General features: G+C 42.4%; 1 protein-coding gene across 2 annotated transcripts in view; it reads right to left on the reverse strand.

Moving 5' to 3' along the window:
- Positions 1-6,324: 6,324 nt before the first annotated feature.
- The window catches only part of LOC138567581 (zinc finger protein 665-like), a 728,415-nt gene continuing 708,269 nt past the window's right edge, over positions 6,325-26,470 (reverse strand). For both annotated transcript variants that reach the window (XM_069645953.1, XM_069645952.1), the window contains one exon: positions 6,325-8,197. In XM_069645953.1, coding sequence (XP_069502054.1) covers positions 6,519-8,197 — 1,679 coding nt within the window. In that variant the 3' untranslated portion in view covers positions 6,325-6,518. The remainder of the gene's footprint in view (positions 8,198-26,470) is intronic.

A 26,470-nucleotide genomic window follows, 5' to 3' on the forward strand; every position in this document is an offset into this window, starting at 1 on the left:
ATACCTTAACGTTTTAAGGGTTGGTTAGCCTGTGTTCGTCTCTCTTTCGATGATACGTTTTCCCTCATGAGACAGGCCCCCGATAACAAAAAAGAGGGCTTGACCCTATATTGTATTTCACAGACATTGCTAAGCCATTGCCAAGCGCAATGTATTCCTCTGCCAGTGTACCTCAATCCGGTCTGTCAATGCCGCTCATTTGTGACTTTAGTTATCTTGCAGTTCCAGTTGTGGGTTTGACGTTCCTTGGTGGCCTTCAGCATACCCTGCTATTCCTCTGATAGTGGGACCTACACTGCTTTTCCAGTGCTCATCAATCCTGACCTGTAAAGGGGGGGGGGTTACAATTGTACCCATTTTGCCTAACATATTTCTTTGTTTATAAAAGATGGCTTGAAAAGTACACAGACCATAGTAAGGTGTGCGTACCTTATTATGGTCTGTGTACTTTTCAAGCTATCTTTTATAAAGCAGAACATTGTTGAAAGCCAAACAGGGAGGTGAGATGGTGAGTGCAAGGGAGTCGTGAATATATGCCCATTCACTTGGGAGTAATGTGTCCATTATTCCAACCTAGGGGCAGAACTTAATGATATGCATGTCAGAAAGCTCTAAAAAATGAACTGTTCACCCAATCCTGCATCCAGGGTCTTTCCCCCACCCAGTTCAGAGGGATTCCAGCTACCTGCAATCTGTCCTACTCTACTGGTGTTTATGAAGTGACCACAGTTTGACTTGTGGACCAAAAACACCCAAAAAATTGAAAGAAGAAGGGGCTCATATTTTCAATCTGTCGCATACATATAGGACGCCAATAAACATCATGGATTTGCTCAGGAGCTTCCAGACAATCTTCTTTACCCTGTCCACTTGGATACCCCGGCCACCCACCGATGGTTACAGCCATACAAACAGCATAAAAATGAAAATGTGAAAATACAGCGTGATAGCCCGCCCTCCAACTGCTCTGTTCCTGGGATTGGCCAGTGATGATCTTTGTAGCTCTACCCTGACCATTCCTGTCACCTGTAGGGGATGCAGAATATCATACAATGCCAGGAGTGCAAAGTCATTGAGCTGACTGGGCTGAAGCCCCACCCCCACCACCTCCCCCAAAATATTTGCTGCGGGCTTGGGGATTCTGTGCCCCTTAACATTTCAAAGGATCAGGAACATGATTCTGGGAGCATTTTGTTTCTGCTCGGCTCGGATGATCAAGCACTGCCCATTCCCAGAGTCACAGCCCCCCTGAGACACACAGGCTGCGTCCATGAACTCGACAACACATTTTGTTTGTCAGCAGCATAGCCTTTCTTATGCAGGATGGTGAATTTACAACTGAAAGACCACTCGTCACCCTGCAAATCTGTGACAGTTAAACTTAAAGCGAGCAAAACAATAAAGGACCCTCTGAAAACGTGTTCATACCTATAACGTCTAATATCTTGATATGCTAAAAGTAAAGTTTGCTTTGATGTTCTTAGTTGAATGTTCTTAAAAGCATACATAACACGCTGCAGGTTTGTGACAAATCTCCAAACCTAAGTGAGTTTTTTACACCTCTTTTATTGTGTGTCTTGAAGCGCTGAAAATAAAATGGGTACATAGATATTTTGCCTGTTTCATCTTATAGTTTTCCATTCAGGATGTGGAAAATACAGGTACACTGGGCCTCATTATGACCCTGGCGGTAGCCGTGCCGGTAAAAACAGCACGGCTGCCGCTGCAGTCTTGTTTTTTTCCAGCGCCAGAAAAAGGAACCCCCCATTCCCATACGAGTTCCATAGGAATCAATGGGAATGGGGAGGACGGAAGCACTGGCTCCGTTAATAAAGGTGCTGGTGCTTCCGTCAAAGTCTGCAGACGGATGCCATTCCGCCCGCCAGCGCAGACCTTGCGGGCGGAACGGCACCCGCCCGCAGAACTCGGAGTGTGCCAGTCCAGTAACAACGGTGCCAGTAGCTTACTGGCACCGTTGTTACTGCGACCGGCAGACTCATAATGAGGCCCACTGATATTATTTTGACCCAACATGCTGCTACTATAAGTAGTTCCATGTTGTCATGATGCTTTACTATGCAATTTGTGGATTTTGCAAGTAAACTCTATAGGACAGTATTATCTTAGTGAAAAAAGAAATCAACTCCAGGACTCCCTCGCCAATTGATGGCATGAAATTGGAATTTAAACAGTTTTATTCTGTTAAGGTGCCCTTAAGTGATAACACGTGTTTCGGCTCGGCTGAGCCTATCTCAAATCTGGGTTTATGATCTCAATCACAACCTATATAAAGTTACTTTTTTCCTTTCCTTTAATCGTGTTCTTAGTGCCTGGGATTGATCCCACAATGCTTTCCTTATTGCGTAGTGATGACTTGTGTCGGTTGCGTTGGTATTATTGTAGGTCTTGACACCCAAAACTTAAATATTTGTTCCAAGTAAAGTGTCGAAGAAGATGGCCGTGCCCAAATTGCAGAGTGGGTTAAAATCTCTGCTTCGCTGTTTAGCGTAACTGTGTGATCCCGGGCAAATAATGTAATCTCACGCTGACATCAACTGTAAACATTGGAGTGCTTTTAAGTGATTAAGTTTACAACATTACAATAGGACAGTTTTAATAAGCTTAGAGACAACTTAATGTACCCTGGTGCTCCTCTGCTAGTGGCTGCAAAACTCTCACATACAAATTACATTATTGCTGCACTGGCCCTCCGCCAGTCTCGTATAACTTGATTTGACAGACAGACAGTCTCACCATCCAGTGAGTGCACCAGAGATTCTAGTATAGTGGAGTAACTGTGGTAAAACCAACATTACATTTTCTTCCCTGTTGCTCCCAGCCACTGAAGTTGATTGGGCTGTCCAGAGTACTGCCCCACACTCTGCTTTGTCCTGTTATGCTATGATATTGAGTCTTTCATTGTACACATCTGCCATTTTCACATTTTGTAAGACTTTCAGGATCTGAAAGAAGTGGGTGTTTTCATACTTAAAGGAGAGAGTTAACTGATTGGAACAGATGTTTACATGTCAACGATGTTGGTTCTTTTTTCGACGAGGAGAAATTGTTCTCGACTCGTCTGAAGTTTTTTGCTTTTTTGACAGAGTGGAAGGAGATTTTTGGGTCCTACCTGCCGCAAGCTTCCGTCTACGCTTTCTCAGGGCTTTGGCCATCATGGATAGGCAGTCTCCACACTCTGATGTGGGATGAGTCGACCCTAGGCACCACAGGCAGATCCTATGAGGGTCCGTCACAGACATCTTCCCGCCGCAGTCACAACATTTTTTTAAGCCGGATCTGGGGGTGGACAACGCCGAAGACGAAGCCATCTTCACGTTCATTCGTAGAATAGAGATATTTTCGAAGAAGTTGTCGAAGATATTCCTGTCAGGAAACGAGGCGTACCGCATCCGAGGCATAGGCGCAGAAAAATGGAACTGAGGCCATCGGGTGCTGCGCATGCTACATATGCCTTCGGTGACGTCGACATCGAAACGGAGGGCTACAAGGGACATCGAGTCGACAGGCATCGATGCGCAGCGCCCCCTGCTGAATTTTGTTTTTCAGAGGCAGCAAAGCTGGATATTGGATATATCAAATATAAGGAATACGTGGGAGGACACAATCCATTTGAATGATGTTTTTGGGAAAATATGTCACTGACCTGGATTTTGTGCCACTGGACTGCTTATGGTTAAATATGCTCCATGGGAAAAACATACTTTGAAAATAAGTGTTTTAAGATTTTTAAATGAGGTGTGCAAATTGTACAACTAATAATGAATATTAAGATATGTTCTAGTTTTAGTTCCAGTTTTTCGTATTTACCTTTTATTACAATTCTTTTTGCTCAGATTGTAAATCGATTGTTTAGTAGGATACATTACCTTCTTTTTTACTTCTTCCTTTCTCTCTTTCTTCTCTTTTTCTAGTCTTCTTTTCTCTTCGTTTGGTTCGAATATATTTATTTTTCTGTCGCTGGATATTATGACTGTGCATGGTCTAATTCTGGTTGGACAGCTATGATAGGAATTCATTATTGCTCTTTTCAATGTTATTGACTATTAAGATTATGTATTGAAGTAATCATTTTGTTTGTGATATTGTATGGAAATGATTTTGCTTTGTTTTGAAATTGTCTTTTCATAAAAACATATTTGTAAAGGTTCTTTTTTAAACCATAAACAAATAAATACATAAAAAATAGTTCTTTAGGATAAGTCTCAACATTGTGTTTTTCATACTTTTGAAGCTGGTTGCAAAACCTACAAAATGACTTATGTCCTGGCCATTTGGACTCCATTTGAATAACTGGTCATTTTCTGTCTGCTTGTGATGCACAGGCCTTCAAGACATCAAGCTTTCTCCTTGCCTACTTATTGCTGGTATGTCCCATGTTCATATCTGCTGCCTTCTCTTGAGACACAGGTTATACCTGGTCTCCAGTTTTACCCTTGCTTCTAAAGTACAATGTCTTCCTTTCATTGCTTGCCTATTTCTAATGTATATCCTCTGCATATTTCCTGCCTTTGCTTGACACACAGGCCCTCCCATTACCAAGCCACCCACAGAGCTCCATCAATTCACCTCTAGCCTGACCTGCCATATGCACTCCCATCCATACAGAGATGTAAACACAACTCTAGAGATTCACAACTACACTCACCTGCAGCAGTATATACTCCATTCCATTACCATGTATCATGCGCCCCCATCCCATTACCAAGAAACCCACAGCTGCTAAGATGTACTTCTATCCTGACCTGCAATATTCACTAAAATCCACTTATCCTTCAGAATGGTATGACCACCCATTGCTGCCATTTGCATTGTCTCAAGGTGTTCTGGCAGGTCTGAAACAGGGTGGTATGTTATGTTACTGAGGAGAGAGAGAGCGAACAATGCAAGATAACTTTGCTGTTGCTTTGGTATGTGTTGACTGGTGGTACCCTGAGGTCTGGGTCATTTTCTAGGTGTTGTGTATCAAGAGCATGGGGGCGTTTGTGACCAGATGAGATCCTTGTGTGCCCATTGAGCTAGGATGCATTTGCCAAGACTGGGGTGTGTAGGTTGGTTGTAGAGGTGTAGTGTTCTCATATTGGAGGTCTGTTGGGATGGGTGTTAAATTGCCATGTGTGGGTAGTTTAGTTGGTAAGCATATTGTGTGTTGGAACATAGCATTTGAGTACTTTATTGTGGGGAGCAGTCCATGGAGACATCAATGGGTGGTGTAGGAAGGTTGAGCAAAGATACAACCAGGTAAGGTTTAAAGTGCTTTTATTAGTAAACCTGTTTTTGTTTTGCACAGGGCTGCTCCCCTCACCTCTGTCTCTGAAGCACTCCCAAACATAAAACTGCCAATTCTATTCTTGCAAGTCTCTCTCCCTCCGTGGAGGCTACAGTCTAATAAACCAAGCCTCAAAAAGGTGGCCAACAGAAATGCCTGAAACCTCATCTTAATAAGTCATTTAGCCTCCTAGCTAACCATATGATTGGAAAATAAATGTTGAAAGTTGTGGCCAACAGAAATATTCACTATCCTCCTCTACAAATGTCCACCCCTACTCTATAACACACTATAAAATGCTTCCCCAGGAAGTCCCTTTCAGGGATACTCACAAGTATAGTCTTCTACGTATTTCTTCTTTTTCTGTACAGCTTCGTCTCCACTGCATATGTCTTGTTAAGATAGAAAGAGGATTTGTCCCCCATCAATCTGGAGACATACAATATTCTCACCCTCATGACATGGGTCTCATCCCCAGGGCTTGCTAGTGGAAAGTCTCAGGCTCTGTGTCTCCAGTTCCCACCAAGTTGCAAATGGCATTGCATAGTGGTCTTGTAAAGGTATGTTATGCCTAACTCTCATGGGTTCCAGGCAGTAGCAGCTCTCAGCCTTTCCCAAGGACTCAAGGCTTGCACAGCCTTCATTCGGACATCAGTTTCAAATGTGCATTGTTCACCAGGCTCCTCAGCGATGCAGCAGTCTCTACTTGTAGTAATCTCCCCTAAAATCAAGGGAGCGCTGGAAACAAATATCTGCTTCCTCAGAGTCCAAGAACCCTAGTGAATTTTTATCCAGCTGCCTTTATACCCATGGTACTGTCGTGCAGGTTCTAAGATTGTCTCTGAATAGGTTATTCCCCAGGTTCCCTTCTTTATTCTATCTGGGAGTTTTAATTCCCATTGTTAATTATTATTCGTTTTTTTTCTTGTTTCTTTTGCAGCCTCAAAAGAAACAAATACACTACCTTTGCTGAAATCCTGAATGCAGATGCATGTGCACCCTCCAAAAATCAAAAACACACATTCAGCCAAGCCAAGTTATACGCATAAAACTTTTATTGTCGACTCCATTATAAAGATTCCGCTTTATGTTAAACAAATTCAGTTTTGACACCCAGGCATAAATAATTTCTTAGCATATTTTATACATTGAAATGCCAAATACTACAGTCCATTGACAACAATGGCTTTAATGATGATTGAGATAAGATTCCCATTACAAGGCAGTGTCCCTAAAGAATAAGAACCTTCACAATTTCAAGGCCTGCCTTTGGAGACTCTGAGAGATGAAGTCTCTGGTGTGAAGTCAGGCTTCCTTTCCGGGAAAAGCTCTTTCCACACTTAGGACAAGAATATGGCTTCTCGCCAGTGTGAATTCTTTGGTGCCTTACCAGGCAGATTTTCTGGGTGAAACTTTTGCCACATACGCTACAGGTAAAAGGCTTCTCTCCAGTATGGATTCTTAGGTGGATTGAGAAGGTCTGGTTGCAAAGGAAACGCTTGCCACACACAGTGCAGGGAAAGGGCCTTAAACCTGTGTGTACTGCTTGGTGCCTGAGGAGGGCACGCTTATTGTTGAAACTTTTTCCACATTCACCACATCCAAAAAGATTTTCAGCTGAATGTATATCCTGATGCCTTACTAGATTTGAATTTTGCCGAAAACTCTTTCCACATTCAGCACATAAGAAAGGTCTCTCGTGGATTCTTTGATGTTGAATCAGATCTGAGCTCTGATCGAAGCTCTCTCCACACTGCATACATTTGACTGAGACACTCTGATGATCTGCTTTTGGGGGCTCTGTGCAGGTGGACTTCAAAAGGCTGTCACTGATATTTTTAATGCCAATCTGTGAACACTTCTGCCTGTGAATTTGTAAATGAAGTTTCAGATTCCCCTTTTGGCCAAAGCACTTACCACAATCAGGGCAGAAATAAGGATTTGACCAAACATGGATTCTTTTGTGAGCAATCAAGTCTGCTTTGTGACTGCAGGATTGTCCACATTCTGTGCAACTATATACCTTTTTCACTTTGGGAGTCTCTTGAAGTTTTATTTCAGTGGTCTTATCACTACTTATTTCCTGTGTTGTCTCTTTGGGTTCTTCAGCAAAAGCACAGAAGTCCTTCTTCTCCTGGGATTCCAAATGTGTCATTGTGTTGCCCATTTGCTGCATTTTATTGACACAGTCTGTGCACTTGTATCTAATCTTCGCAACTGTGGTTGTCTGGCTTTCATGCAGTTCTATATTTTCCTGTATGATTTTCTCACAATCTACGAATGGAAAGGGTTTCTTTTCCTTCTGAAAGCTACCATGCCTGATGATGCCCTCCTTCTCCTTGAACCTGCATCCACAATTGTCACATTGATATGGCATCATCATATCATGGATTCCCGAGTGTGTTTGAAAATCTGTGTGTATGTTGAAGCATTTGCCACAGACACTGCACTGGTATGGCATTTCTTCAGCATGGACACTCATGTGATGTACTAGGCTTCCCATCTTACAGAAGGGCTTGCCACAGACACATTTGCAATTCCTCTGTACTATGTGGATCTTGCGAGGAGCCACTAGATTGACCTTTTGAAGCATTCCTCTTCCACAGCTGGTGCACTCGTACTGCTTTTCTTTACTCTGAGTGCATTGATGCTGGGTGGTATACTGCTTATTTCTGAATGTTGTACCACACTCAGAACATGAAAGGGAGGATTCTAGTTTCCACTTCCTTGGCTGGGTACAGCAACTTCTGTTACACTGAACAAAGCTCCCTTTTATGTGTATTGTATGTTTTTCTGGGTTTTCTGAACCTTCAGCACAAATGTTCTGTCCCTGTCGAAAACTAGACATGTGTGGGCCAGTGTCTTGATCTTTCTTCTCCTCCTCAATCGTCTTGTAAAGGTCCATTTCGCCTAGTGCAAAAAAAAAGAAACAGTAGACATTTTCAAGGTTGGTATTAAAGATACTGGTGTTCAATTTAACAGCATCTCCTAGTCAAAGGTTGTTACTGGGAACACAGGGATTTGTACACTATTCTTTCCTAATAACCTAACATAAATGATTGAAACCTCAGAACATATTGGGTATTACAAACAAGTGATGCACAGAATGAACAAGTATGCCCAATTGCATATATAAATACACCCTCGATGACAAGGTTTGTAAATTGGGACCCCGAAAACTGCTGGCTAAGGGCTGTTCTATATGTAGAAAATACAGATTTGGAGAAAAAAAAATGTATTAGTACAAGTCACCTAAAGCAGCACAGATTTCTATCATTGTGGACAGCTTACTGTGCTTTGGGAATAAGTGAGATGAATGTAAAGTACATTTTACAAAAGAGGCCGTGAAGAACACTCCTGATCAAGAGGGTAATTTTGCAATGGATGGAATCGAGGAAGCCATTTTAGAGAGGCTATGTGGAGTAGGCTATGCTGCAACCTCGATTTGCTTGGCCCTTGCTTCTAAGCGATTATCATTTTCTATTTTAGTAGTTCTTGTTTTCTCAGCCTCTGAACCAGGGCCAGTGGAAGAATTGAAGTGTGATTTTTGGCTTCCATTATCCTTTGCAATGGGGCTAGCTTTGATGTTTAAGGGTCAAAATGATTCTCCCTAATTCCAGCCGGAGGGTAGCCTAGAATTACCTTCTGGTAGTTGTGGTCCGGCTTGTAAGGATACAAGTCTGAGCCAGCCTTGTATTGGAACGTTTGACCTTTTACTCAGACCAAGATCTCTGTGCAAGCACTCTGCACACTAAAGCAGTACTAGACAAAATGTCAACAGTTATAACGAATGCTCCCATTCTACTTTGAATCAAAGGCAATTTTGCACACCGAGTGGATTGTTCCTGTTTTGGTTTTGTAGGAGTCAACATATTCTGCTGTACTGAGCGATATTGAAAGGCTGGTTTACCTGAAATGACTTGCTATGTGGTAGCACTTTTGTTCTCAAGTCTCAGGTAGCTCTCTCTCAGCTATTAAATACAGATGACCTATTATCTACAAATATATTGTATTAAATGCATAGAGCTTGAGACACTTCGTTTCAAAAATCGTACAAGGAATACTTTCCAACTTTCTTATTAGAAAACAAACACAGCATTTTTCAATTCGATTGGGTGTTCTCAGACTGGTGGTGGTCTCTGCTGCTTACCTCAACCTCTGAGTGGGCTCCCACCTCCGAAAACCACGCTCCCCTATTAACCCCCATTTCCACCCCATATCTTCTTCCATCTCTGTATATGACAGTTCCATGTGATAATGTTCCCGCAAAAATTTTGCCATGCAATAATGGCGTCGTTTTTTTGCGGCGCTATTATCACATGCAACCTTCAGGGGACACCCCCACAATCTCCAATTTTCTTTTAAAGGGAGCGGGGACAACCCCGCTCCCGTTTACCCCATATATTGTCCTGATAAATAATGTCGCCTATGTCGTTTCCAGACGACTATATGTATGGTGACATTATATATGGGGCCAACATTACCAGATACCTATACGACAACCATGTGACCCTTATTCTCTGTGTCTATCCTTTACCCTAAGGGAGACCTCTCCCTCAGGGACTTCCTAAGGGACCTGACGGGTTTGCCTGGTGGTTCTGTCTCTTTCCTTTCAATGATTTTCTGCACGCTTCTCTCACAACCCCTCCTTGTCACTCTGTTTCTGTCTGTCTCTACTGAGACAAATCGAGGGAATTCATGACCTCTCCCCTCCATGGGGAGCTATCCCCTTTGGGACTGGAGAGGCGAGCCTGATAAACTTAACACCCCCTAGTGGGAAAGAGTAAGCGCCATCCCACTGGGGGGGACCCCCCCCCTTCAGGATAGGTGAACCCCCTAAAAGGAGTATTAGTAACCCTCCCTATTCGCAATACCCCAGTATCTTTGTTGGCTATATGCAACATAACGTGTAATTACGCAAAGTTTCCTGTAAGCATGGTTGGTGTGGCTTTTGACCCTCTGTTTGCACAGCATTCATCTGTACCAAGGGAGTGGTGACCCAATCCACCTCCTTTCAGAGAGAGAGAGAGAGATATAAAGGAGCGATCCACATGGGAGACATGGAGGAGAGGAGCCGGCAGAGAGGACCTTCTCCTGGGAAGTGTGGCATGAAGGGCAAGATCATATGCCCAGCGTGGCGAAGGGAACTGCGGCAGAGCCTGTGGAGCACTCACAGTCCTACCGGTGCAAGAGCCGGGACCAACTGGCCATGATGAACAATGCAGTACCCATACCCTGGCGTGAGCCTGAAGGGTGACTGGGCAAGCTCTACTCAACACTTGACGCCAGAAGCAATCCGAAGTAGTGGTATACTAGTGTCTGAATTCATGGTCTCCCACAGAACACCGGCCATGGAAAAGAGATACGTGGTGGTTTCAGGAGCAAGGGAGAGCAGCTGCCAAGAGAAACCAAACCCCATGGTGGGGGTAACACCACTGAAAGCCCACGGCGGGCTGACAGAAATCAAACCACAGGTCGGGGGTAAGAATGCTGAAAGCCTAAGGCAGGCCAAGAGAAGGCAAAGCTCACAGCAGGGTAGAAGACCTGAAAGCCTGTGGAGGGCTGAGAGAAATCAAACCGCAGTGTGGGGAAAGAACACTGAAAGTCCAAGGCCTGCTGAGAAAAAACGAACCCCATGATGGGATAGAAAACCTGAAAGCCCAAGGCGGGCTGAGCGAAACCATACCCCAATGTGGGATAAGAAAGCTGAAAGCCCAAGGTGGGCTGAGAGAAACCAAACCTAGTGGCAGCGTTGAAAACCTGAAAGCAGAAGGAGGGCTAAGAGAAACTAGAGACGTCAAGACTGGATGACAAAACGCTGACCCCTAGACAGCATAAGAGAATCCAAACCCCAAGGTGGGATGGAATTCTGGAGACCTAAGGGTGGGTTAAGACTGTACCGACCCCGGGCGTGACAGGAGAAACTAAACCCGAAAGTGGGGTGAAAGTTACCAAAACCCAAGGTCGGATACATTGCAAAAAGCGACTAGATGGGGAAAACCCCCAAAACCTTCTTGGGAAAGAATACAAGAGGAGTAACTGTAGCTGGGGGAGGAACACAGACCAGGCACCCCCATGTAAGAGACATAGATTGGACTGAGTTGAACTTTATAGAACAAGAAGAACTTGGAGAGGCATTGAACCTTTGGGCATAAACAGTGCACCAGGACGGGGAGCCTGTAGTATAATTTATTGTGTTATGGAGTACAGCGCCACTGCATATGATCACATTATTGCTATAATGTGGCACACATATAGCCAGCCATATGTCGTCAGTGTAACATATGGATATGCAAATGGAGACAGGTTACAGATTTAAAAGCACAATAGAATTTGTTTTTCTTATTTGAAATGATCCATTTACAGGAGACCACATTAGCTATCTAAATTACTGACTTAATTAACAAATACTAACACTGGTACTAACTCAATAACATTATAATGTGCTCTCCATGTGGAAAAAGAGGCAGAGGAGACGTGCTCTGAGAGTAATTTTTAAACGTGCATTTAGATTTTTTTTCCTTGCTCTCTCTGTTCACTGTGTTGCAGGAAGCGAAATCTGCATGCCAGGAAATGAGTTTAGATACAGTCTCTTACTGTAAAAGTCAAGCTATTGTTGAAAGGAGGAGGATACGGTCTCTTGAAGTTGATTGGTGACACGTAAGAATGGGGGGATGACAAGGTCTGACAGAACTGAGTTCAGATCGCTTTGGCTGGGCTGCTGTAAGAAGATGTTTTTGGCCGGGCTACCGTGAGGAGTTTGCTTTGGCTGAGCTGTGGAGACGGAGCATCTGAGACTGGCTGTGAGGCAGATCGGTCAAGATTAAAAAGAAAACCCCGGGCCCATTCCTCGGAGACGAGCGCAGGAAGATTGCGTGTGGGAGAACTACAGATAGCTGGTAATTATCAAAGTGAATGGAGATTACTGTGACTGCTGTACGAATGACCTAATATCAGGCAGGCAGAGTAGCAATAGGGAATCCCCTGTGTTTAATTGACACGCTGTAAAGTTGCAAAGTGAATGTTCTTTTGCAGTATTTTTTTTCCTCCTTGTTACAGATGATGCCAAGTGGATCTCATTCTGCTGCTGTACATTTTTCTGTTTATTTCTGTAAAACAGAAGGGTGAGGTGTTATTTTGAAATGCAATTGTTTATAATATAAGTATAATGTACATAAATCGTGTAGAGTATCTTTGTTTGTCTTTTTCTTTGGTGCATCTAGAATAATATGATAGGAAATGGGGAAGATTTTTTTTATGTAATACATGTGTCATGTTTCCCATGGCGATTAAATAATAACACTAGCAATTCTAAATAGCTGCGGGCGTGTTTGCACTCAGTGTGGTGTTTGAGTGGAATATAATACAATAGATATTGCTGGGCATACATGAATCAGCAAAGAGGCTTATGGAAAAAATAGTTCACTAATGTATATAAATTAGTGATAATACCACAGGTTATTGTGAATACTTTATGGAAACATAGTTCACTAATGTATATAAATTAGTGATAATACCACAGGTTATTGTGAATACTATATGGAAACATAGTTCACTGGTGTAGATAAATCAGTGATAACAGCCACAGGTGGCACTCTATATGAAAATGTGGTATTTCTGAATAATGTAAGTCCAAAGCTCTCTATAGATCACAGAAGTATTATAAGAATAAGGAAGGTTTTGTACGATGGGGTTATAACGAAGTGAAGGAAAATCATGCTCACCACTTAGTAATTTACCACCAGAAAATACCACCAACAAAAATGTATACCACTAAATGATCCTATATAATGTAATAAGGAATGGTCACTGAAAGGAAGTAAGGCCAAACCCAATCTAAATGCAAGGAGTAGTCATCACCAAATGACCATTATTTTGGTGGTAATAAAATACCGCCAGACCCCAAATCTACACAAAATACCCAACAGCCCTAATGACAAAGTCACATCAGGGTGGAGGTTAGAAGCCAAACACCATTATTTTAGTTTGTCTTTTTCTTTTATAGTGGTAGGGTTAGAATTTAGGTAAACACAGGGTTTTGGACAGAGGACTTTGTGTTGTAGGAGACATCCTAATGAGCACTCTATTATACGTTTGTCGCTATATAGTAGGATCAAGATCTCTAGATTTAGGGTCAGCATAGGTGTCATTCTTTGATCTTTAAAACAATATATGGTTTGAATGCAATGCCACCTTGTCTATGTCCTAATTCTGATCTAACACACTAGACGCCTTTCCCTGATCTCTCCCACTTTGCCTATCTCTGTCGTCCAATTGGTCCCCTCTACTCTGCTTCCCGGTCTTACCTTTCTCACTCTAGCTCTCTCCCTCCACGCGCCTTGACCTTTTCTTACTGCTATCTCTCACTATCGCCCCTCAAATTTTCTCCATACTCCAAATCCCTTCTGGTCTCCACCATCTCCAAGGCTCATCACTGCACCTGCCTCTACTCTTCTTACTGTCTGCCACTATATATATATATATATATATATATATATATATATATATATATATATATATATATATTAAATGGCCACGGTAGTTATGGTTAAGTTGCTGTTTCCATAGGAAGAACACTTTTTGGGCGGTTTATAACTCCGCTCCCCCTGGACAAATCCTCACCAAAGTTGGCAAAAAAAGTATATGGGCCACTCTGAATGTTCTTGGAAAGTTTGGTGAGAAGTCATCCAAGGGGAGCGGAGTTATAGGGGGGGTCGCAAAACGTCTTTTTTTCCCATAGACTGAATGGGGGAAAAACTTTGCGCACGGCTACAGTTGAAACCGCTGGACGGATTTTGACGAAATCTGCGGCAGCTACAGGGGCTTGGTCCAGAAAGCGTGCTTTTGTAAATTTTGTCACCATATGTGCAGTACGTTTAGTTATAATTATGAAAAAGTTGGTCTGAAATAATTAGTGATATCTATGTTCGCTCCGCGGTCTCACTTCCCTGTTTGGGCGACGACCAACAAACCGATTGGATAAGGGGCTGCCGTCTTGACCGCATACATGCAACATCTCTGCCCATTGGCTGCTGCGAGACGTGTTCTGCATCAGATGGTTTAGATGTGCCCGACATCTTGGATCCGCAGAAAGCGGAGCAACAACCAGCGTTCACATGCTTTTTTCGTTACCCTATTTTGCTGTGTTATAGAGCATTGGGAAAGGTTGATACAGTGAGAAATGGGTGATCTATCCATTTGTTTTTCGATCGTCATTATGTAAATTGTATGGACACCTTTTACGTACAGTAAATGTGGGGGGTAATAACGATAGCACTTCAGTCCATGTAGTGGGCAGGAAATTTGTAACACTGCAGTCCATGTAGTGGACAGGAAATTTGTAACTCTTGAAAGCACACGGGTATAGGTAGGCAACATTGAAATTGACAACATGCCGTGAACGCATTATTTTTCCCAATGGCTATTATTATATTCATTAGTATGCCACCATGGGTGGCACATGCTACGGTGGTAGTGGCCAGGGGCTACAGTCTTAACATATGGGTGATTAATGCACTTGTTTTGGGGGACGGTCGTCATGATGTACCGTGTATGGACATCTTCTATGCACAGTACAATTATACCTACTTAATGACGTATGTTGTATGGCCTCCTTGCACGCACAGAAACGGAGGGGTCCAATAAGGCTAGTATTTGAGCCTGTGCACTGCATGGGGGAGTTGTTACATTTGTAAGGACACATACATTACTGTTTCCAATGGCTATTATTGTATTCATTAGTACGCTGCCATGGTTGGCACATGCTAGGGTGGTTGTGGCCAGGGTCTAGAGTCTTGGATGCATGGCCGTCGGTCGAAGGCCGAAGGCTTTACTTCCAAGACTGTAGGCCCTGGCCACAACCACAGCTGCATGTGGCACCCATGCATACACCCCTTGTGTTGCATTTTTATTGGCAAGTTGTGGGGAGTGCGTGCAGTGTTGGGTGCATGGCCAAAAGCCATGCACCCAAGAACAAGAGGTGGTTGTGGGGAGATCCTGCAGTCTTGGGTGCAGGACCGAAGGCCATGCACCCAATAATACACTTGTACCTACTTTATGAGGTATGTTCTGTGGCCTCCTTGTACGCACATAAAATGAGGGGTCCAATAAGGCCAGTATTTCAGCCTGTGCAGTGCACGGGGGAGTTGTTAGATTTGTAAGGACACGTGTGGTGTTAGGGAACATTGAAATTGACAAAATGCCATGAATGCATTATTTTTTCTAATGGTTATCATTATATTCATTAGTACGCCACCATGGGTGGCACATGCTACAGTGGTTGTGGCCAGGGCCTAGAGTCTTGGATGCATGGCCGTCGGCCAAAGGCCGAAGGCCTTACTTACAAGACTGTAGGCCCTGGCCACAACCACCGCCACATGTGTCACCCGTACACACACCCGTAGTGTTGCATTTTGATTGTCATTTTGTGGGGAGCGCGTGCAGTCTTGCGTGCATGGCCAAAGGCCATGCAACCAAGAACAAAGTGGTAAGTACTAGATTTGGAAGACACTGCACACCCATCCCATGTAGGATCTACAGACATACACCTAGGAGGGAAGCCTCTGGGCAGAGGTACTGAAGGATAACACACCTATAGAATAACCCCCACTACCACACATCACCGAGGTGGTTGTGGGGAGACCATGCAGTCTTGCGTGCATGGCTAAAACCCATGCACGCAAGACTGAAGTCATAAGCAGTGGAGTTACAAGTTAATATGGGTGTGGTGGATTGTGGTCGTTCTGTTGATGCCCTAGTTTCTTCACTTAAGGACTGCAGATGATGGTCCGATAAGTAAATTTATAAGCAGGTTAATTACAAGGACTATGTTTTACATATGCAGCAATGGTTGTGGATAGGAACTGTACTCCTTGAAACTTGGTTGTAAGGCGTAGGTGGTAGGTTACTCACCGCAGATGAAAGGCCAGCCTACAGGCACTGCAGCATATTACTACCATAGATTAGACAAGTACATTCCCATGTGTAGAAAATGCCTGCCAATATACATACTCCTTACTTTGTTCAAAATCAATAAACCTTTTTTAAATAGGTTATCGTACTTGGTGGACGTATCACTTTTTCCATTTCTGTGATAAAAGAAAAAGGTGTGTTAATGTTTGCAGTTTTTCCACATTCACCACATTGCACAATAGACAGTTAACTTTTTTTTTTTAGACCCTCATATTTATTTTACAAACCAGTGTACTGTGCATTGCGCTCAGTTTCTGTGTTTGCTTTTCTAATCCTTGGGTCTGGGGAAAAAAATCCTTGTCGGATTAAAAAAAACCTTCATTTCTTATGCAACTAAGTACTTCATTTTTTCTTTCAGTGTTTTCTTCTTTTTTCTGATCAATGTTATGTTTGTTGCCTTCCTGCCCATTTTTAACAACAGTTAGATACCTGTAGGCGTATTCTAACTGTGCATTTGTTCCTGCAGATTTTTGATACTCATTCTTTTGTGTCGTCGTTACATCCTGTTTCATTCATCTTTCCCATTAATGTTTTCTTTGTTGCCTTCCTGCCGATTTTTAACAACACTTAGATAGCTATAGGCATATTCTACCTGTGCTTTTGTTTCCAACGATCTGTGATAATCATTTATTTGTGTCATTCTTCCATCCTGTTGGGTAGTTAGATACCTGTAGGCGTATTCCAACTGTGCATTTGTTCCTACAGATTTGTGATACTGATTCATTTGTGTCGTTAACATATCCTCTTTACTTTATCTTTCCCATTAATGTTTTCTTTGTTGCCTTCCTGATGATTTTTAACAACAGTTACATACGAATAGGCGTGTTCTGCCTGTGCATTTGTTTCCAACGATCTGTGATAATCATTTATGTGCGTCATTCTTCCATCCTGTTGGGTAGTTAGATACCTGTGGGCGTATTCTAACTGTTTGTAGTCTTTCACATACTTTGTTGACAATTTTGAAGTACACATTATTTCGTAAATTTTGGCTTCAAGAACATTAAATATGCATTTGTTAGGTTAGCTGGCAACCTCTGCTTTAGAGCAATGCTCCTATCATTACATTCAAACCATCCAGATTTTTTTTTAATGTATGCAGTGTAGTGACCTGCATTGGTTGTAGCTCCTGCAGGGTAGATTATTCCTACTGTTGTAAAGGTTTTCTTTCCAAGTGACACTTGACCGTGTGTAAATCCAGTCAGTTTGCAGTTGTTTTTGGTGCCATCTGCATTATAACGTAGAATCATAAGTATTATGTAGGCACTATGTGATTGTATCAGTAAGGTAGAGCGATTGTCTGAATTGCATATACTACATAATCTGCCATGATTTGCATTTTGGAAAGTTGCTGAAATGGAATGCTCTCACAATTTGGTATGGAAATATACACAAATCGCTCATTTGGGATTTCTTCCTGTATCATTTTGTTACAGAGAGTGCATGTATGTTTCCACATGTACGAAATTTGGAAGATTTCATTTACAGGTATGCTTTTGTTTTCCAATACTAATAGTATGTACATTAGAAATTCTTGTGGATCTTCTTGTGAGTTCATAGTGAATCTCACCATTCCAGCACATTCGTCCAATTGTTGCCTGCTCCATGAACACTGTATGTGTTATCAGGATTGGTTGTTGCACTTCTATGCAGCACTAACATTTGCAAACAAAATTGGTCTGTGCTGTGCAGGTAAATACTGTTAATAATTGGTGGCAATTGAAATAGAATATTCATTGCTATATTTGCATAGCAACTTACCCCACTTTCATTTGTAAATTTGAATGGGCCAGCAAGTTCTGTATCTGAGTGCGTTTTTCGGTTTTTCTGTTGCTTCTTTGCCGACGTGCCTGGTTTACATTCCCTAATAGGTTCTTCTATGTTTGCGGCAATTGATGAAACTTTAGCTTCTTTTCTTTTTTTTTGCGGAATTTCCTGTTGCATTCTGCAGAATTTCTGTTTCATTTACTTTTCTTTTATCACATTTCACTTTATCTGAAACAGGGTATTGTTTCAGAAGAGGGGTGTACAGTGAACGCAGTCTATTGTATTCTAGAATGCAAGGAATATCAGCTTTGACTTTACTTGAATCAAAGTTTATTAGCAATAGACCGTCAAGTGTACGTAAGCGTGATAATGCTACGTAGCTCATGCCTTCCTTAAACACGGTCTTTCCTACATCTATCAATGCTTTTTCTAGGGTAAGACCTTGCGATTTATGAATGGTAACTGCATATGCAAGAGTTAGAGAAAATTGCTCTCTACGTACATACATGTCTTTGAAGAGAAGAAATCGAGCCATTGAACACCCTATCCTTTTCACTTCTAAAACTTTATCAAAGCGAATATTTACAAACTGAATGCTGCTATCATGTGGGTATGATTGAAAGCCAACAACTGTGCCCAGTGCTCCATTAACTAGCCCTTGCTCTATGTCAAGGTTACGTTTAAGCATTACTCTACAATTTAATGATCATTTCAATACTTTTTCCAACCCAGCTGTGTTGGAGATTGAATTTTCTAAACTATTTAGTCTCGTTGTGGCTTGTTCACACATGGGTACTGTCAAACCATGTACGTCTAGTTTGTCTGTGCCGCTAATTTCTATTATTGCTTGCATTTCTTTCTTTAACATTGTTTCATTGAATTTGAAACAGCTTGCAAGAGTTGGCATTAAGGCCATACAATTGACATTTGACAATACAAATACGACAATACAAGCGCATTTTTGTGCGCTATTTGTTCCATGACATCAGTTGCACATGCATTATCGCCATAAAGTGCATCTATATGCTGCTTTTTCAATACAGCTTGTGCTTCTTGCGATAATACACCAACTTTAATACTTTTTAAAATGTTGGCATAAGTGAGATTTGCAGATTGCTGCATGTTCTCAGTTAATTCTCTGTATTGGAAATGTTGCCAAAGGTTAACATTACCTATGCTACCAACAGTTTTCCGGCAGAGTTTGTGGCCTAAGGTTTTAAAAATCGGCTCACCTTTTACTGGTGTCAATTGTAGAAGATCTCCGAAAACGATAATGTGTTTCCCTGCAAAGAGTTCTTCGTTATTACTTTTAAGTACTTCTTGCAATCTGAGATGAATCAAAGCCAACACTAGATTGGAGACCATGCTCACTTCATCTATTAGTAGCATTTTCATTTGTTTCAATACTCTACGTAATTCCATTGCAGTTTCTACAGAAAGTTTGTAGTAGTCTAATTTATTTTGAAAGTCACACCGCCTATGTTGTAGGCAGCGGGTGTTACAACAGCTGACAGTTTGTTGTTTGTCAATTGTTGAAGGAATTTGCTGATAATTTTGATTAAGAATGTTTTCCCTGATCCAGCTTCACCACTGACGTACAGCAGTATAGGTTTGTAATTTTGGCAGGTACATTCTTGATTTTCGTGTTGTATGCCATGCACAATTTGTTTCGTTACCTCTTCAAAAATGGTGCGCTGATCGTTGTTAAGGCACCACATTCTGCATGAGAGAGCATTTTTATGCCTAGGCTGTACAATTTCTGTGATAAAGTTTTGTGTGATGCTAGGTCATCCGAGAGGTCTTGAAGCTCTGTTTTTTCTGCTTTTGTTAAGTAGGCTGTAACATATTGTGCAACAGCAGTTGAATTGTCTGCAATGTACTGCACATCTGTGTTTACAATGCAATCATTGCCCTATTATGGAATGCAATCATTGATATATTTTGATTCTTCCCTTCTTTTTATGTAATACGTGTTTTTAGGTGAATTACCTTTAACACTATGTCGCACTGAAGACATGAAGTGGTTTACTTCACCTGTTTCTGTAACTGGTCTAGGGAAACCAAAGCGGCATTTGGTGTAGTATTTATCTTTGTTTTTGTATTTACGACAACAATATTTGCCACATTTGTGTCTTTGAAATTGTAAAATCTGCCCATGAAGCTCACTATGTGTCTGTTGTGAAGGGATTTCACATGTGACATATTTTTGGAAAAACTGCAAAACAGTGCTATCACTGTCGTGCCCAAACTTCGGTGCACCTTTGATCCATAACAGCATGTGAATATGTGGTGCTCCTCTCGCTTGATATTCTTTTCTCCAAAAGAAGTGTTCCACTTCTCCAAGGGGAGGAACAGTTTTATTGCAAATAAAGTGTAGCATTGCAATGAAACGATGATGGAAATATCTTGAGACATTAACTGGATCTAGAGAGCAAAGTTCTCCACGTGTTAATATATCTATGTTGTTTTTGTTGCTGTTTGCTATGCGTAGGAACTCATGTAAATCTTCCCATGCATATTCTGCACAACTTAGTGTAACAAACCAAGTTGGTGGTCCAAGGTTACTAATTATGCAATGCACGTCTCTGTGCCGTCTAAACCAGTATTCCTTTGTACCACGCATGTTTGCAAACAAATTTGTTATACTTGATTGTAAAACCTCATCTTTTTCTTGTACTTTTTGTATTAACTGCGTAGCTGACATATTTTGAAGGTGCGTTCCAGATTTAAGAATGTGTGCAACTCCATAACATAGATTTGCTAATTCACTTTCATAGAGTAGGTGGAATATGTATTCCACATTTTGTCTAAATCTGGGATCTTGCGAATACATTCGTAATGAGCGGTATTCTGCTGCCCCAATCTGAGTGGGTCTATCATCGTATCTCCCACCCTTGCCAGTAGGAAATAGCAGTGGAAAAGCACGTGCTTCTATATTTTTTTCCCAAATACTCATTGGTGACCCTTTGGTTTGTCGCATTTGGTAAGTTTCTAGTGCATCATCTATGCTTTCATTGGAATGCAATGGATGAATTGTGTAATGGTCCAAAATAGTGGATACTGTAGCTGGATCCACAAGCTCGAATTGTCCAGTTTCTGATGGCTCTTGAATTATTCCAGTTGTTTGCCTTAAGCTTTCATCAATATTGATTTCCTTGTAGTACTTGTTGTTGCCTTTTAGATATTGCAATGCTTGTCTAACTTTGTGTAAGACCACTAATTGTTGCCACATTTTTTTGTCCTTTGTTGGTACTCCATTTACCAAGACTATTAAAGAATGCTCTATTGAACGTTCCACTCCTAGAGTGTGCACATTTTCCGTTAGATCTAATGGCAAGTAAACTACTTTGCCACGAATGCCTTTCACCAATTTAGAGGAAGGTACATTTGCTGTTTTTGGATGAAGGTGTATAATTGCTTCAAATGTGTGAAATGTTTGAATTATTATGCTCTCATACAAATTGAGCTGTTGCAGGATTTTTGGTAATGGAAACAATTCCAAATTATTTGTAATTGCACGTGAAGGAGTGTGGTTGTTGTCTAATTTTGCAGTACAGTAACTGCAACATATTAGGCGTTCAGTTATTTCATACTTGCTTTCAGCTAAAAGGTACAAAGCTAATTCAGAGCATTTAGAGTCTTCATTGTTTTCTATTTTGTATGCTATGTCCACATTTTTTGTGTTCCTTTTGTAAAACGTTCTGCGGCAACATACACACACATGGTTTGGTACTTCAGCCGATGACCTTTTAAATTTTAGTATTTCTTTTCTGTATGTGTGCAATAGAAGGTTGCTATGTGCAGAATTGTCACTACTATGCTCTAAAACTGTTGCATTTTCTATGTGGCTTTCACTTCCACAATACTTTTTCTGAATACTGTCAATTTCTTCTTGTAAGTATTTGGGTGTACCATGCAGAAGAGTGGTATTTAAATTGCCTAATTCTGAAGCTGGACTTTTTGCACAATATTTTTTATACACTAAATGTCTTACTTTGGAATGATGTACTGATAGTCTTTTGATATCATGGAAGGTACTTTTGCAAATAGGCCCAGAAATGCAGGCTAATGAATGTCCTTTTAGCCCTGTGTCTTTCCGCACTATACAAATATCCATATTTTGCAGCACTTTCATTTTACTTTTGTCTTTGCCTTTTACATATTGATTGAGGAACTGACGTAATAAGCTTTGTTTGGAATGGCACACATTGATGTGCACGGCCATTTGTATACTGGACGGTGTGGTTCTGCTGAATCGAGAGGTAATTCTGAGTTTTCAGGAGATCGTTTTGTAAGCAGTGTTTCTTGCTCCATGATGGTAGTATTGATTTTCTCATACCCTCGTCCACTGCTATGGATGGCAATTGTGTTTGTTTGATTTTATTTGTATGCTTCATCATTAAAATATGGCTCTTTGGTTGTTGTGTGACTCCATTCACCACCACAAACATGCAAAAAATTATTTTTGTTCACATTCCATTTATTGCTGAGTTTCATTTGTAGTTTGGTACTTAGTTTTGTTAGTGCTTTCATCCTTTTTAACACTAATATGAACAACTTCCTTTTGAGAAGGATTGCACTGTCCACGAGTGCTTGTAGAATTAACTTTCTACGGTACGTTTTAAGGGGTGAGTGTCACGACCCACATCCAGAAACCCCTCTGGCAAGCCCATGGGCCAGGAGGGGTCTTGGCTCGGGTCTCCAATAAACTTAGGCATCCATTGCCTAGGCCCTTGTGGGGCCGGTCCTGGCGCCTTTGGCGCCAGGCTCATACTTAATAAAGACTTGTGTTTAGGGAACTACTTTATTTCAAGTGTCAGCCAACATGGAGGCATCCACCTAGGTTGGTTCCTTGGAACCAAGCTATGTGGTATAGTTTTTTTTTGGTGTGGTAGCCTAGGAACTACTTTACCTGGACTACTTTCTTGAAGCTATTTAAACCACACCCGACTTGGATAACACGCTTCGCGTTACTTTGCAATCCTGCAACGTGACACTCATCGTGTTCAGCTGTACCCGCGAACCTCGGAAGAACAGCATCTGTAAGGAGACAAAGGACATCATTAGCAGCAGCAGCAGCTTACCTGTAATTTTCATCGTTAGCTGCCCACAGCTCCTGCGAACAGCTCCTGCGAACAGCTTCCTAGGATCATCGCATCTCCCGGACCGATGGATCTGCAAAACAGGAAGAAACAAGATATTAGAAACTTTACAACTTAACGAACTGTGCCGAAAAGCTTACCTCGCAAGTCGCCCCTCAAACAGCATCGCCTCGGGATTCCACACACCGGGTGAGCACCGCGATCTATGGGAAAGAAAAGACAACATGTTAGCAAAGGCAAGGCATCATAGCGCTGCGCATAGCGCGTACTTAACGCATCATATCGCTCTTTACATGCCATCATTTACCGGCGAGACCCAATTCAGCCAATGCATCACACTGGTCTTCCGCACACCTAAGGAAGAGAAGAACAAGTTACTTACCAACTGTAACATTCTTTTGACTGGATGTTCCTCCTACGTATTCCTCATCTTATGATAATTCGTTATCTCCAGCTTTGCTGCTTCGGAAAAATGTTTTCTCTCGGCAGAGGGCGCTGTGCTCGAGGTTGTGGCGTCGATTGTCCCTCGACGGACTCCATACTCTGTAGACGTCACCGATGGTATAAATAGCTCAAGCCGCGCCCGTTGCTTCAGTTCTGTTTTTTCGATGAAACATATAGGAGGAACACCCAGGCGTGCCCCATAACTGATGCACTCTTCGTGAGAGGAAAGTGTAAGAAAATGTAAACTGTACTGTGGGGTAGGATGGGAGGGTCGATGAGGAATACGTGGGAGGAACATCCAGTCGAAAGAACGTTACAGTTGGTAAGTAACTTTGAATGGATTGTGTCCTCCCACGTATTCCTCATCTTATGATAGACTCCCATAGCAGTGACAATTTTGGAGGTGGGAGTACTAATTACAGTTTTCATGGACAGAATGCAGAACTGCCTTGGCAAATAACCCCTCATTGGAGTAGGCCGTATCCAAGCAGTAATGCTTGGCTAAAGTATGCATTGTTTTCCAAGTTGCAGCTGCTGCCGGGACTCCCCTCTTTAGAGTCGCAGAAATAGCCATTCCCCTTGTAGAATGGGCTCAAAGCCCATCTGGTGGGTCTTTTCCCGCCAATCTGTAGCATTCAATTATGGCCAAAATGATCCAGCGGGATATGGTCTGTTTTGTTACTGATAAGCCCAGTTTATGACCAGTATAACACACAAACAGTTGGCCATCGTGTCGTAATTTAGACATCCTTGAGATGTAAAAACTAAGAGCCCTCTTGGGATCTAGTCTGTGCAGTCTCTCCTCTTCCTTGCCCAAATGAGGAGGAGGATAAAATGTTGGTAGTATTATTTTTTGTGACAAATGGAAGTCTGAAACTACCTTTGGTAAAAAGGAAGGTTTAACCTTAAGGACTGCCTGATCCTTATAAAAAACAGTTTAGGGTGATTTGCATGAGAGAGCCTGAAGTTCCCTAACCCTGCAGTGTGATGATAGGGCCACAAGGACAGTTTTTAGTGTTAGAAGCCTCAGTGGACAGGAGTGCAGAAGCTCAAAAGGTATGCAAGTCAAAAATGTTAGTACTACATTTAAATCCCAAGTTGGGACATGAAAAGGTACTGGAGGGTATACGTTAGTAAGCCCTTTTAAGAGTTGAATGATTAATGGTATTTTGAAATATGAAACCTCTTCCGAGGTGCGCTTGAAAATGGACAGCGCAGCAAGGTATCCTTTGATTGTTCCTATCTGGAGCCCCAGATTGGCTAGATGTAATAGAAAAGAGAGCACCACTGGAGTGCCACATTGAAAAGGGTCCACATCCTTATCTTTGCACCAGTTACTAAACCTGTTCCAGCGACATCGGTACAAAGATTTTGTTGCTGGCCTTCTGGCCGAAAGCAAGACTTCCATTACGTCATCTGGAAGATCCCAATCCTTGTATCTCAATATCTCAGAAACCATGCGTGAAGGTTGAGTGTCTTGACCTCTGGATGGAGAACCAGACCTTCCTCTTGCGAGAGAAGATCCTCTCTTTGTGGAAGACGTATTGGAGTGCAGATGGACATGTCTAGAAGGTCCGGGTACCACGTCCTCCTGGACCAATCCGGGGCAATTAGGATCATGGTTTTCCTGAACTTTCTCAACCTCCTGATTACTTGAGGAATCACAGGAACTGGGGGAAACGTGTACAGCAGTGGAAACTTCCACTCCACCACGAATGCGTCTCCCAGAGCTCCTCTTTGACGAAATTCCCTTGAGCAGTACTGATCGCACTGGCGAACAGATCCACTTGAGGGGTTCCCCAAAGGGCGAAGATCTCCAGAAGGACTTCCTGAGCCAGCTCCCACTCGTGAGAGACCGTCTGCCGCCGTGTTCTTCTCTCCGGCTAGGTGAATTGCCGATAGAGAGATTCCTTCTCGTATTGCCCAGAACCATAGCTGCATTGCCTCTCTGCACAGTGGTAGTGACCCTACTCCTCCTCTTTTGTTGAGGTAGTACATGGCCACCGTGTTGTCCATCATTATCAGGACATTCTTTCCCTGTACAGAGGGCAGAAAGGCCTTCAGTGCTAGTTTGATTGCCCTCAGCTCCAAAAGGTTGATGTGTAGTTTGGACTCCGATGGAGACCAACGACCGCTGATTGTCAGATCATTGGTGTGTGCTACCCGCCCCATGAGTGAGGCGTCCGTCACTACTGTTATCCCCGGCCATGGTTGCCAAAAAGATTCTCCCTTCAGAATGTTGTTGTTGCAAGCCCACCATAGAAGATCCTGAGCAACTGCGCTCGGGACTTGCAGAAGATCCGACATATTCCCTGAGAACTGGGACCACTGAGTTCTGAGTGCCCATTGAAGGGATCTCATTCTCAACCTGACCTCTGGTACTAGTAAAATGCAGGATGCCATGAGGCCGAGCAACCTGAGAAAATCGAAGGCCGGTAGACGTTGGGAATTCTGGAATTTCGTTACCATCGATGTGGAGAGCTCTCACTTCAGGAGGCGAGGCTTTTCCCCAAGGAAGTATCCAAGACTGCTCCGATAAACTGGAGCTTTTGGGATGGTATCATATGAGACTTCTTGAAATTGAGGGAGAAGCCCAATTTGTGGAGGAAGTGGCACGTGATCAAAAGATGTTCCTGAGCTTGTATTGGAGAACTTGCTCTGATCAACCAGTCGTCCAGGTAGGGATATATGTGAATACCTCCTCTCCTGAGACTTGCTGTCACAACCGCCAACAGTTTGGTGAAAACCCTTGGGGCGGAGGTCAACCCGAATGGCAGAACTCGAAACTGATAATGAGAAATGCCAATCGCGAACCTCAGGTACTTTCTGTGCTTTGGTAGGATTGGCACATGAAAGTAAGCATCCTGAAGATCCAAGGATACCAACCAATCTTGGAGTTGGA

Source organism: Ambystoma mexicanum, chromosome 2p, assembly GCF_040938575.1.
Source record: "Ambystoma mexicanum isolate Mex_15411 chromosome 2p, UKY_AmexF1_1, whole genome shotgun sequence".
Classification (NCBI taxonomy): domain Eukaryota; kingdom Metazoa; phylum Chordata; class Amphibia; order Caudata; family Ambystomatidae; genus Ambystoma; species Ambystoma mexicanum.